Consider the following 13,209-nt stretch of genomic DNA (forward strand, 5'->3'; position numbering starts at 1 on the left):
TTGGAACGTTGATCCTGAAGTAAAACGTGCTAAGCAAAAAGCCAAATTTTGGCTACGTATGTGGATATCATGTGACCGACCATCTTCCGGAGCTGTTTTCTCTGTGAAACAAAAGTGTAAACTTGAATATAAGGCCAGTTTGAAGAGGGCACGCTTGAATGCATGGCCAGGCCCCACCGATAAGGCCTCCTGGAATAAGGTTATTAATAGTGAGAAATGTTCCCCATCTACCCTATCTTGTCTCCAGCTAGCTAATTTTGTTGATCATTATAAGCGTGTGTTGAGTGTATTTAATAGTTTTCTTCAGTCTTTTTATTATAAGTTGCTTAAACCGCTTTTACCATACCGTCTCCTGCAGGCTCATGTCCAGCCTGTAGCAATATCTGAAATTCGCCGGGCTTTAAGAAAAATTAAGCGTTCAAATAGCCTTGATGGTGACGGCCTTTCTTACCGATTTTTTGCTTATGATTGTCCTGCTCTACTTAACCATTTACAAATATTTTTCCAGTCTTGCTTAGCACAGTCGCTTGTTCCTGATAGTTTCCTTTGTGGCCGTGTAACGTCTATTCAAAAGCGAGGCAAGGACCCCACGTCATGTATGAATTATCGTCCCATTACAGTATCGTGTTTCTTAAGTAAGTTGCTTGAACATTTGTTACTACCAAAAATTGAGTCGAATTGTGATTTTACGCCTTTTCAATTTGGTTTTCGGAAAAGTTTCGGTTGCTCCCATGCACATCATGTTTTAAGCCGACTCACGAAAGATGCCGTAAAAGCTAAAATGTCTTTATACTGTCTTACTGTTGATATTTCTGGAGCTTTCGACAATATTGTACACTCTCAGGCTCTATTTTCCCTTGCGTCTTCAGGTGTTAATCCTTCCGTACTAAGTTTATTGTCTTCTTGGTATTCAAAGTCTAAAATTCAAGTTACCTGGAATGGCCAAATATCTGACCCGGTAAAAATTAATAAGGGAGTTCGGCAAGGTGCCGTATTGTCTCCTAGTATATTTAAATGCGTGCTTGCATCGTGCCTGCGTCCCCTTAGAAGTTCGGTTTTTTACGGTAATACTGGTTTGTCTTCTATTGCATATGCAGATGACGTTCTTCTTGTTGCCCGGACTCGCCGTGGACTGCTTTCTAATTTTACTATATTAACCAATGAACTAGCTAAGATTGGACTGTCAGTTAATGCGTCTAAATGCGAGTTTATTTGTTTTAATAGCCCTTATGCGGTCGCTCCATTCGTTACTGGGACTGCAGTTCTACCATGTTCTTCTTTAGTTAGGTGGCTTGGTCTGTATTTCGGCATAACACTTTCCGCTACCTGTTCATCCCTAGTGAATCAAGCCGTGAAAAACCTACGCGTCGCTTACGGAAAAATATCCCCAAACAAAAGCCGTTATAACCGCAACGGTTTGTGCATGATTTATAACGCTTATTGCGCCCCTGTGCTTTTGTTTTTATCAGGCATGGCTCATCTGTTTCGTAAGAAAGATCGACATACTCTACGTACGGCTTATTTCAGATATTGCAAATTCCTCCTCCGGCTTCCTAGATGGCACCGAAACAAAAAAATAATTGCTCGATTTGGTTTAGTAGATGTGCCTTCTCGGATTCGGTCTTCCAGTGATGATTTATGTAAAAAGACTGTCAACTTTATTCACGTTTATGACCCTCTGCAGCCTTTTTTCCATATTGATACTGGTTGATTAATCCATATTGTCTTTTATTAGTTTCAATGTTGTATTTCTTCGCTGTTTATCGTATTTGTTTTTGTTTATTTATTCATAATACTCCGTACTTTGTGTTTTTTATACTTTACGGGTAATAAAGTTCATTCATTCATTCATTCATAATGATGAGAGGTACGAAATAAAATAAAGTTATAATTCCAAAACCACGAAGAAATGAAAAATTATTCAAGGTTCAGAGAATTTATTGCTATTATTTCAAAAACCAAAAAAGATTGAAACCTAGAAGCTGACTCAGGAGCTATGTTCCAGATAATATGAGATGTAACTAAGATTTTAGGATTATATTTTACAAACGAAGTAAAAAGGAATTTGAATTTCATAAAAATTTCGTAGAATAAGTGAAGAATCATAAAAAAAAGTGTAGGCTACTTAAAAGCCTTATGGAGCGTACACACAGAGAAGATGCATGATAAAAAGAGCATAAAGTAGTAAAGAGATGAAGTAGCCATTGAGTTACTGATGAGTTCTTGCTTTATGATAAATCTTGGAAAATGGCCTCAGAAAAGAAGAAAAAATTGACATCTATATAATCTGGCACCTGTGAAACAATAAGAGATGGAAATTTTAAGATAAGGTTCTGGTACTGGGTTCATGAAATGGACAAGAAAAGTTCTTCTGAAGTTTGAAAAATTTCATTTGTTTTAGCCTACTAAATTTTTATAAAGAACAAACAAACTGAAATTTTCTAGGTCCAAAAATAAACTTTTTAGGGGTCATATAGCGCCGAACTCCACAGAGCAGGGAAAAATCTCTTCCAGTCCAGAGACTGAAAATTTTGTATTGCTTTAGATGTCTAGGAGATAATTCAAATAAGATTAGTCATCGCTGATAATGTGTGTTTTTTTTTATGAAATTTTTAATTTGGGCTTTCGTATGAATAGAAGACTTGGCCCATAAGTAGACTAAAGCGAGTGTAGTTGTGGCCCAACCCATAGGTTGGGAAAAGGGATGGGTTCCCCAAATCTAATCTTCGGCACATCTGTCAAAAAGGTTGTTTGATTTACTTCAAACTCTGTTGGAGTTTGGTACTCCAACGGAGGGTCAACTGAAGTACACACTAGTGTCATTTGGCTGTCCTGGCACAATCCCACCTCTGCTAAATCCTTATCAGGATATCTTTCAAACAGCATTTTTTTTTATCTTACGAAACTTTGTGAGAAGTCGGACCAAATGTTCTTAATGTGCTTTTGTGGACCCGAACTCGGCTTGGCTTCTTAACGGGTAGAAAGAAGGTGGAGGACGGGGGCATCCTAACTTCCATCGTTATAACGTCTAATAGATAGAAGGTCTGATCTCAACGAAGCTTGGTGGAAGGTGAAAGCAAGTATCTTAGTAGGATTTCTTGGAGGCTCATAAATTCCTGCGATTAGAGCAAATACCAGAAAGTAAAAGTATCTCTTCAACCAGGCGTTGTAAGAGGTAAGGAATAATATCCTTGTTATGTTTTTTCGATATATGTTGTCTATTGCAACCTCTGCTGGAGAGTGATCCCTGAATTCTTATCTTCAGGACATAGGAAAAGGAGTTTCTAGATCTCAACTAAGCTCGGTCAGAGAGAAGAAGGAGTGCTTAGTTCTGTGTTTTTTTAGGGCTGTTGACAGTTTTTACCTTCGTAGGGGAAGGGATCCTTGAATTATTTTTCTCGCAGTATCTACTCAATTTTGAATAGACTCAACTAGTAATTTTGACTCAACCAAACATGGTGGGAAGTAAGAATAAATGTCTTATTTGTTTCCTTTGAGAGTTGTACAGGGTTTGACCTGCGTGTAGGGGAGGGGGTTCCTAAATTCTTATCATTAGGACATTTACCAGAAGCAGTTGTGGGATCTTAAAAAATATTGGCGGAAAGTAAAAGGTAATGTCCGGCACAAAGGCATAAAGATAGGGGAGGCTTTAAATGTAAGTGTTTTAAAGCTTACAAAGTCGCAAGATAGAGCAGTTTCTTTTCCAATGAGCGCTTAAACGCCTCTCTATGATGTTTCATTGCCCTACTTCCAATGACAATAAAAAAAGGAAGCAGAACAAAAAGGAGGCATATCATTACTTCCCGTCTAAAAGTGATTTTTCTTGTTCGTCACGATGGGAGACTAATTTTCCTAAATGAGGTTTTCGGCTACGGTAATTCCAATGGTGCAGTTTTCATTTCGATCTCATATGATTTTTATGGGTTGCTATGACCTTTGGTTCACTCCTGGCTATCCCCGAAGGGGCAACCAGGAGTTCGTTCTTCACTAGTTTACCCCTCGTCTTTTTTTCTTCTTTGGATATGGTAATTGGTTCTTTGCCTTTGAACACCTTAGACCTTATTCAAGGTAGACTATAATGGCTTTTGTGGGTATACTATAGCCTGTCTCCTCACCCACTGTGGCCATGATAATATTTAGGTTCTTTCTTTTGGAACAGCTGAAATCGTGGTCTAGATAGACTCAATAGTTTTGTGGATATAGTTCTTCCCCGCACCCTCTTTGGTTATGTCAATTGTTTCTATGTAGGATTGGTGAAATAAAAAGGAACAATTGATAATAATCGTCAAATTTGTCGAAAACGCTGTTTATTGGTTGGGTCAGGCTCAATACCTTCTAGGAGCTTATGCATTATTTTTTGCTTTTTTACCAAAAGCTATATTTGGTATTGAAGTTTGTTCCTTAATATTTGAAATAGTCATTTTATTATTCTCACGAAAACTTTGTTAGTAACCGTTTTTTGCAATCGCGTTTCTTCAGTCGTCAGTTTTAGGTTACAAACTTATTCAGGGTGTCTCTTAATTTTTATACCAATTTAGGCGGATCAAGAAATGCTTTGATTGCTGCATACCCAATATATTGACTCGTTTATTTGTATTATTTTTTAAAGATGTTCCATTTTACGCTTTGTTTCTAATTCCTTAACCAATCGACTTAAGTATGGACTTTCGTTTTACCTACAATACATGGCACACTGGCCGGAATATTTCTCAGCTGCGGTGGCACCTGGTGGTGAAATAATGGGATATAGTAAGTTTCTTTTCTTTTTTCCACCTTGAACTGTTATCATTTATCGCATAATTTCTAGCTTGTTTCTTATAAAAGACTATGCATTTGCAGTGGCATTTTTGATAAGTCTTTTGTAGCTTTGGTATGTGAATCATGGTGACGAGTTTTATACTAGTCATCAGTGTACAAGTGTTTACTTAACCTTTCTTCCAATGAATTGAAAAAGTAGGCACATATTACTTGTCAAATTATCCACAATGGGTGTATTCATTCGTTCTTGGTTGGTTAGGCTTTGAATTAGCAATTATAGAAGTAAGCATAGTATGGGTAGTAGAATATAAGATATGGTGGAGAATATTAATGGTCAGTATACAGAAAAATTTAAAAGGGTTGAAGTTAGATTGCAGGTAGATCATTGAAACAATTTATAATAATAAGCTTGTTCTTTTGATGTACTGTGTACCGATGTTAGAAAAAACATTCCGTTTTGTAAAAAAAAAATATAAACTGCAGGATTGATGGTTCAGAACCTGCTCGGCATTCCTGATGTAATTGTGTCTGAAAATAGTTTGATTTAACCTAAATACGTTGGTATCTGTATTGATGGATATCGGTCCAAGTCTGTCTGCTGTTAAGACAACGAAGATCTGCTCCATTATATGAATGTTGTTTTTTAGGCTACTTAATTACTTTTCGACTGCTAATATAACATTCTTTTTTTTTACTTTAGTTTTTAAATGAATTAAATCTAATGCTAAAAATAATCTTCCCTGTTGAACATTTCCCCTTCAATAATCATGTCGATCCTTACATTGGGACCGCCTCGAAATTATTGGTCCTGTGCTTCAAAACCCAATCTAACTTTGATATTATGAATTGCAATGGTTTCACATCGGGTAAATGGCTCATCAAGATCGCTTGACGTTTTAGGGGTGTTTACCCCCTTTTTCAAAATTGGGCAAATTCTCTCAGACCTGTAACTTTGACGAGTAAAATTAAACTTAATGCACTTCATGCATTTTGAATCAACATAAAAGTTCAATCAGCACAAAACTCTCTTTTTTAGAGTTTGGTTACTATTGAGCCGTGTTGCTCCTTAGTTTCAGTTCGTTATAACGAATTGATGATTTCTTAAACTTATACTTGTATAAGTTAAAATGCATCAGAATGATTGATTCTGTTCTTTTTCTTTCTGACCACTGATAATCTGATGAGCCCTTGAACATGTATCAGCCTTTGAAATTTTATGCCTGAGTACCTTAGTATGCTTGAGTTTTAATTATCGGTTCTGTCACTTTTTAGCCATGTCGCTAACAAGCCTTCTTTTGTTTAGTAATGGGTAAATCTGAGGGACATGGACAAAATTGGCATGGTCACGTGACGTGTCTGAGTGTAGCTCCTGAATTCAGAAGGATACGGCTTGCTGCTAGATTAATGGCCGAACTAGAAGATGTATCTGAAAAGTAAGTATTGGCCTAATCATTTGTACAATTACCTATGCATTCTGGGGTAATTCATACTGCTGTCAGCTTTTACTTCTCTTGTTAAATTTTTTCCCGTGACCCACTTACAGTCCAAGCGGTATTGCCTCTTTCGAGTCTCTACTTGTGTGCACTGGTGTTAGTAGAGTCTAGAGGGAGTTAAGCACCCCCGGTGGCTGGTTCAGCTTCCTCTAGGAAATTTTTAGGTCCTATGAAAAATTTCTTTTTTGGATCTGCAAAGGCTTCACCAAGTTCCTTTTGATAATTATAATTAAAACATAAAAATGCAGAAACATAAACTGTTAGTTGCGAAAACAAAAATCAGAAACTATCTTTGTACATAACTTGTAGTATTTTGTAGTCACTTGTCATAGCATGGTACAAGTTTTAGTATACCTTCATCTTAAAAAGCTAAATCATGCTGACATATGTTCTTTGATTTCGTTTTTGGCAATGGATTTCTGAGCATCAATAAAGTTTTTCAAGTTTAAAAAGAGATGGAAGTCACTAGGGGTGTGGTCAGGGATGTGTGGAGCGTGGTCAATATGTCATTAGCCAAGTCTTGGTAAAGTTTTCATGTTTGTTTTCTTCACAACCTAAGGTTGTGATTAAGGCATTGATATGCATCAAGACAAAACTTTATGAAAGGTTTTGAAGAATTCTGTGCACCTTGAGAGATTGTATACATAACGACGCAGTTCTTTAAGTTCTTAACGTTTACAATGATTGTTTATCAGATCGGTAAAACAAGATCCTCCATTTAACAGTGATGAAAAGCTCAAAGAATATATACCATGAGCCTCACAACACTAGTGGTAATGTTTATGAAACAGGTAAACAAAACTTGTGCCACAAAATGACAGGTGCCTGCGGAATACACCCGTGTTTCGAAGCACTTGTGTATACAAATCTGTTCTCGTGTTTTTTTCTTGTTTTTTTCTTTTACCCAATGAAATATATTTTGTGGATGCGTCTCTTGTAGAAACTTTTGAAAAAGGTTGGTTCATTTGGTGAGAGGGAATAAAATAACCTCTAAGTTGTATTAATGACTATGCCAATTTTTGCATTGTCTCAAGATATAACTTACTACTGCTAAGACAGACTTCTCATGACTTACATGTATCTTTTGAAAAACAACCCATTTAGTTTAATTTTAAAAACATTTTAAAAAAATGTTCAAACAACGCTAAGAAACGATATTAAAATCTAAAACAAGCAGAATAAAAAGTCACACAATAAGTCAAACTGTAAAAAAACAGAAATAACTATGAATAGATTAAACCTAAAAGTGACGGGTAATTAAATTGAATGATTGAGTCAAATGTAAAACAAATAGAGATTATCATAAACACGGGTGGTACGATCGCCCTCTCAAGCCTCTTAAATGCTAGAGTGTCACTTGAACTTTACTGTACACTTTTTTTATTTTTAACTGTGTACATTTTATCTGTCATGATAGGCAGCGCAATAGCGCTGCCTAAGTAAAGAGCGATGTGGGCGCAATATATTATTTTTCTTTTTTGTTTTGTTTTGGTCTTAGGCAAGGGGCACTTTGTGTCGAAGAACGGGTAATTAAAATGAATGATTGAGTCAAACGTAAAACAAATAGAGATTATCGTAAACAAGGGTGGTACGATCGCCCTCTCAAGCATCTTAAATGCTAGAGTGTCATTTGCCCTTTACTTAATGCCGTTTTTATTTTTAACTGTGTACATTTTATCTGTCTTGATAGGCAGCGCAATAGCGCTGCCTAAGTAAAGAGCGATACGGGCGCAATGTTTCTTTTTTTTTGGTCTTTGGCCAGGTCACTTCATGTCGAAGAACTTGTCGTAGAAACTTCGAAAAGGGCTCATTCGATTGAAAATTGAAACGGATAGTACCCTTTTTAACAGTCAAAAATGATTGGAGGGCAACTAACCCCCCTCCCACGCCCATCATTTCCCTAAACATGTTCAATCAAAATTTGAGATAGCCATTTCGTTCAATGTAGTTAAAAAGTCTGGAGATTATGTATTTGAAGATGACAACTCCCACAGCCCTTGGGGCAAGGGTTGTAAGTTACGCCCTGTGGGCATTAAAGATCTATATAGGAAGGCTGCTTGTATAATCTTCGGAGGGGGCTCATTGGATTGCTGATCAGAAGTTTTAGTACCTTTTTGCGATTCTGGGTGATTGGACGGTGTATACTCCCTCCACACTCATCTCATATTATCCCGGATGCATCTAATAGAAATTTTGAGATGTCCATTTTTTGTCGTAGAAACTTTGAAAAAGACTCATTCGATTGGAAATTGAAAATGCTTGTGGTCTTTTTAGTAGTCAAAAGTGATTGGAGGGCAACGAACCCTCGTCCTACGCCCACCATTTCCTCAGACATATCCAATCAAAATTTTGAGGTAGCCATTTGTTCAGTGTAGATGAAAGGTCCGGAAATTATGTCTTTGACAACCCCCATACCTTCTCAAGACCAGAGCATAATTTGCAATTTACTGAAAAGAAAATGGCTGTGGATTGTCAGTTTAGTGTACACATACTGATATATATTCCTTAAAGTTTTAATAATTTTTAATTTATTAAAGTTAAAAAAATTAAAACATAGTGTTTTGTTTATTTAAATCTTACAATAAATAATCGAGTCAAACTCAAAACGAGCAAAAATCAACATGAGTTGGGCTGACAACCCCCATGCCTTCTCAACAGGACATAATTGGAAACAAAATACATTTAAAGTGTTTTCACTTTGTTTTAACTTGTTTAAATTTTTTACTAGATATATGAAGGGGGAAGTCCTCCCCCTTGCACTCCAATTACAACGCGAGTGTCTGGTGCACTTTTTAAGAGTAACAAGAGCTTGGAGAGCAAGCAGCCCTTCTCTCAAGCCCATTCATTTTCCATGTGCATCCAGTCAAAATTTTGAGATAGCCATTTTGTTCAGTATAGTAGAACGGTCCAGCAATTATGTCTTTACGGATATTAGGCATGTCAACCCCCCCTCCCACAATTATGCGATTAGCCTTTTATGATTAAAACTAAATGTTGCTTTAAAATAAATCAAAAGCCATAGTTTTAAATGGTTGGCAATAAGACACCTCAGTAATATATCAAGAACGACTTGGGGTATTAAGTTGAAACTTTTGGGGATACTACTACTTCTGCTCTTACAATTTAAATAAATAAAAAGAGTGTAAGTGTATCGAGGTTGTCAAAGAGCATAGACAGAATTTTTTGAGAATGATATTCAGTTGTTTTTTTTGTTTTTCAGGTCAACTTCAGAAGCAATAAAACTAAATTCAAAAATACTGTTTGTGTCAGGATTAAAAATTGTTGAAAAAGTTTCTCCAACATACAAATAGCAACCCATACTATGGATTCTTATTTAAGAAAACTGAAAAGACATACAATATATTTTTTTCCATGAAAAAGAAGACAATGTCAATAAAAAAACAAACAGAAGTTAATTTAAAAAAAAATTTGCCACAAGACAGGTTTTTCAAAGAAAAGTAAGGAGCTCCATTAAGCCAAGTATAAGCAAAAATAAAGGCAAATAATCTTCCAAGCGTAAAACTACCACAAATCACTGTCAATAAATAAATGAAACTCAGAACGAACAGAAATTGCAATAAATAGCCGAGTCGATATCAAAACGAGCAAAAATTAACATGAGTAGGGTTGTTAGCCTCTATGTCTTCTCAAGTCCAGAACACAATTTGCGCTTTACTGAAAACCAAATACGTTTTAAATGTTTTCACCTTTCTTACTTTCATAAATGAAAAATTATCAAAACCCTAACGAAGAAATGTCAGTATATGTCAATTTAATAGACAATTCGCGGTCATTTGTTTGCTTTTTGTTCAGTAAAGCGCAAATTGTATTCTGGTCATGAGAAGGCTTTGAGAAGAAGCAGTGGAGTCTCTAAACTCTTGTCGCGAGAATAGTAACCAGTAACGTTTGTCAAATCTCAACCAAACTTAGTCAGGAGTAGTATTTTTTGTGCCATTTTTCCTCTTTGAAACGTGGGACTAAGTTGACACCACTGGAAGGACGAATTGCGACCTTAATATCTTGTAGTCAAGAAGTCTTACAGAACAGGTCATCAGATTTCAGCCAAACTTTGCCAGAAGTAACTTTTGATGTCCTTTTATACATTTTTAGAACCAAGGGTCAATTTATTTGGAACAAGAGGGGCGGGCTTTTCGATTATTTTCTCACCATTAAGATTATTTTCATTCATTAAGATTCTCAGAAATACTCTCTCTCTCTCTCTCTCTCTCTCTCTCTCTCTCTCTCTCTCTCTCTCTCTCTCTCTCTCTCTCTCTCTCTCTCTCTCTCTCTCTCTCTCTTTCTCTCTCTCTTTCTCTCTTTCTTTCTCTCTCTCTCTCTCTCTCATAATCTCTTTGCTTAGAAACTGCTTTTGTCAATAAAGTTATCAATTTTCATTTTCAAGAGAAATACATTAAAGTCTCCGTAGTTGAAAGTCTAAGTCTGACTGTTCATTAGAGACATGATACGTTTAATGATTCTTTTTTCCTAGAAAAAGAGCCTTCTTTGTGGACCTCTTCGTCAGAGTATCTAATTCGGTAGCTATCAACATGTATAAATTGTTGGGATATAGTGTTTACAGAACTGTCCTTGGATACTATTCTGGAGATCCTGATGAAAATGCATACGGTGAATATAACTTGTTTGTTGTTTTCATTTGGGTCAGAGTATCTAATCTTACCTTTTTACCCTTCTTCTTCTTTCTTTCTTTTTTCTCCTTTATTTGTTACTTGAGGTGACCTTACAACTCTCATTTTATTGTTTTCACTATCATTTTCAAGGAGGTAAGGCTTTTACCAAGTGGTATGAATCTGATGTATAATTCTTTTCTAATTTCACATTAAAAGTCCCCTCGTTAAGGGTACTTAATGTACGAATAAAAAAATTTGCTGGGATCCAGGGCCAACATTTTTTTCTAATTGGCTTGGAGCTGCTAAAAAAAAAAAATTCGATCAGCTTTTAACTTATATCCTCAAGTTATAGGGAAAGAAAACCCCAATGCAAAAGAAAAAAGGTTTGCCGGGCAATGGAGCCAAGAAAATCGTCAAAAATGTTTTCTGATAGGTTTGAAGCTGCCATAAAGGACCCGCAGTTCTTCTTTTTTTTTGTCTGATCGGCTTGTGATTTATATCTTTAGATCTTAGGTCCAAGAGACTTCAATGTAAGAGGAGCAATCTAAATAGATATTGGTTTGCTGGGCAAAGAACCCAAAATGACGCAAAACCTGCTTTGTTTCTAAACGGCTCAAAACACATCCATAAGAATCTGGACCAAGGAAAGCTATGTATAGGAACAAAGGTTATTTAATTTGGGGGGTGGGATTAGCCCCTGAAAATGAGAACAAAATTCAGTCGACTTTAAACTAGTTTCTGTAAGTCTTTGGGACAAAGGGACCAAAGTGCATGAAAAAACGTTGGTCTAAAATATTTATTTTCAGCTCTAAATTTTAAGAGATCATTCCTTAGACCAAGGGAATAATTAGTTTTTGTTTGTGTAGGGGGATGATGTTTAGGAGCCTGAAAGTAGGTCCACAAACTTTTTGTCTCTGATTTGTTTGAAACTTATGCATTCAGGTCCCTGGGCCAAGGCACCCTAATTAATTTTTTAGATAACAGTGCCTATTTATTTGAATTTAAAGGAAATGAAAGCACAAATAGGTTGGAGAATGGGCCCCCGGAAATGAGGTGCAAAAATTAAACAATTTTTTTATTTTGTAATCACTCCTTAACAGCATGTTAGTTGGGGATGGGTAAGGGTTTGTTTTCCAAAATCCCCCCTTAGGTTTTAAGAACAAATTGTCTTTTAATTTCTACTTAAAAGGAAATAAAAACATAAAAATGGATGTTCTCTTATCATTCAAAGTATAAGGGAAGCTTTATGTAAAAAAAAACAACAAAAAACATTAGGTTTCGACCAACGTATCTCGAAAATTAAGCCTAGAATTTTTTCCAGTTGATTTGAAACTTGCATCATTGAGCTGAAGGGCCCTATGACTGTATTACTGCTCGCTTACGTTTTAATATTGCTCTAGTTTCTTCAGGAAACTTCTTTGGCAAACATTTTTTTTTTTTTTTGGTAATACAATTTAAAATTGGCAAAGCTTAAAACTTTTATGTTAGAACAAGTAACTTGGCTGTTGATTTTTGGCAATTAATTTTATATCCCAAATATTGCCAAAAAAATGCTTGCTGAGTTTGATATTGTTGACCGCAATATTACAAAGTTAACTCTGGACTCTCTGAAATTGTGTTTTCATTGACAATCTGACCTAAATCTAAATTGAGATTTCAGAATTATCAATGGATATCCCTTTAAGTGTATAACATTGGTTGTGATTCCTTATTAATATTTTATACGGAGAAGCTTGTTTTTTCTCTCTAATACCGTTGTCAGTATATTTTCTTTTATATGTAAAATTAAAGAATGCATTTCTCAAAAAGGTGGTAGTACTTTTTTTTGAAGGTGGGGTGAGGGTGACTAGACGTTTATAGCTATTTGAAAAGCACTTTTCAAAACTGGCTGTTTTTTGCAGCGAAGCAAAGAAAGAAACATGAAGATGTCGAAAAACATTTTAATATATATTGATTTATGTCTATTTTTGTTGTAAATTTATCTCACGAGACTGATTTTTTAAGTGTAGTTTATTTTTGCAATGCTGAACATGGATTTGTACTTTATTATAATGTTCAAAGTGCTACTATTTTGAAACATTGTTTTTGTAACTGGGAGGCTGGAAAAATCGGTGTAAAATTCCTGCGATACAGTTAAACTAAATATGTCCAACTAACAAGCTCTAATTAGTACCCCCTGTAACCGGAATTATGTAATTATTTGCCTTTTGCCGCCTCTTAAGATCCACGATTGAGCCTCAATAAACCGACAAAACGAATTTTAATCAGGCATGATATTGTCAGGCTAAGTGTAAAATTGGCTTACTTTTTAATCAACTAATCTAGCATGT

General features: G+C 35.7%; 1 protein-coding gene across 1 annotated transcript in view; it reads left to right on the top strand.

Moving 5' to 3' along the window:
- LOC136027219 (N-alpha-acetyltransferase 20-like) overlaps nt 1-13,209 on the top strand; it is a 38,350-nt gene that overhangs the window by 24,636 nt on the left and 505 nt on the right. Inside the window, exons 4-6 of the mRNA XM_065704255.1 lie at nt 4,659-4,749; nt 6,062-6,191; nt 10,741-10,877. Coding sequence (XP_065560327.1) covers nt 4,659-4,749; nt 6,062-6,191; nt 10,741-10,877 — 358 coding nt within the window. The remainder of the gene's footprint in view (nt 1-4,658; nt 4,750-6,061; nt 6,192-10,740; nt 10,878-13,209) is intronic.

This window comes from Artemia franciscana, chromosome 5, assembly GCF_032884065.1.
Source record: "Artemia franciscana chromosome 5, ASM3288406v1, whole genome shotgun sequence".
Taxonomy (NCBI): Eukaryota; Metazoa; Arthropoda; class Branchiopoda; order Anostraca; family Artemiidae; genus Artemia; species Artemia franciscana.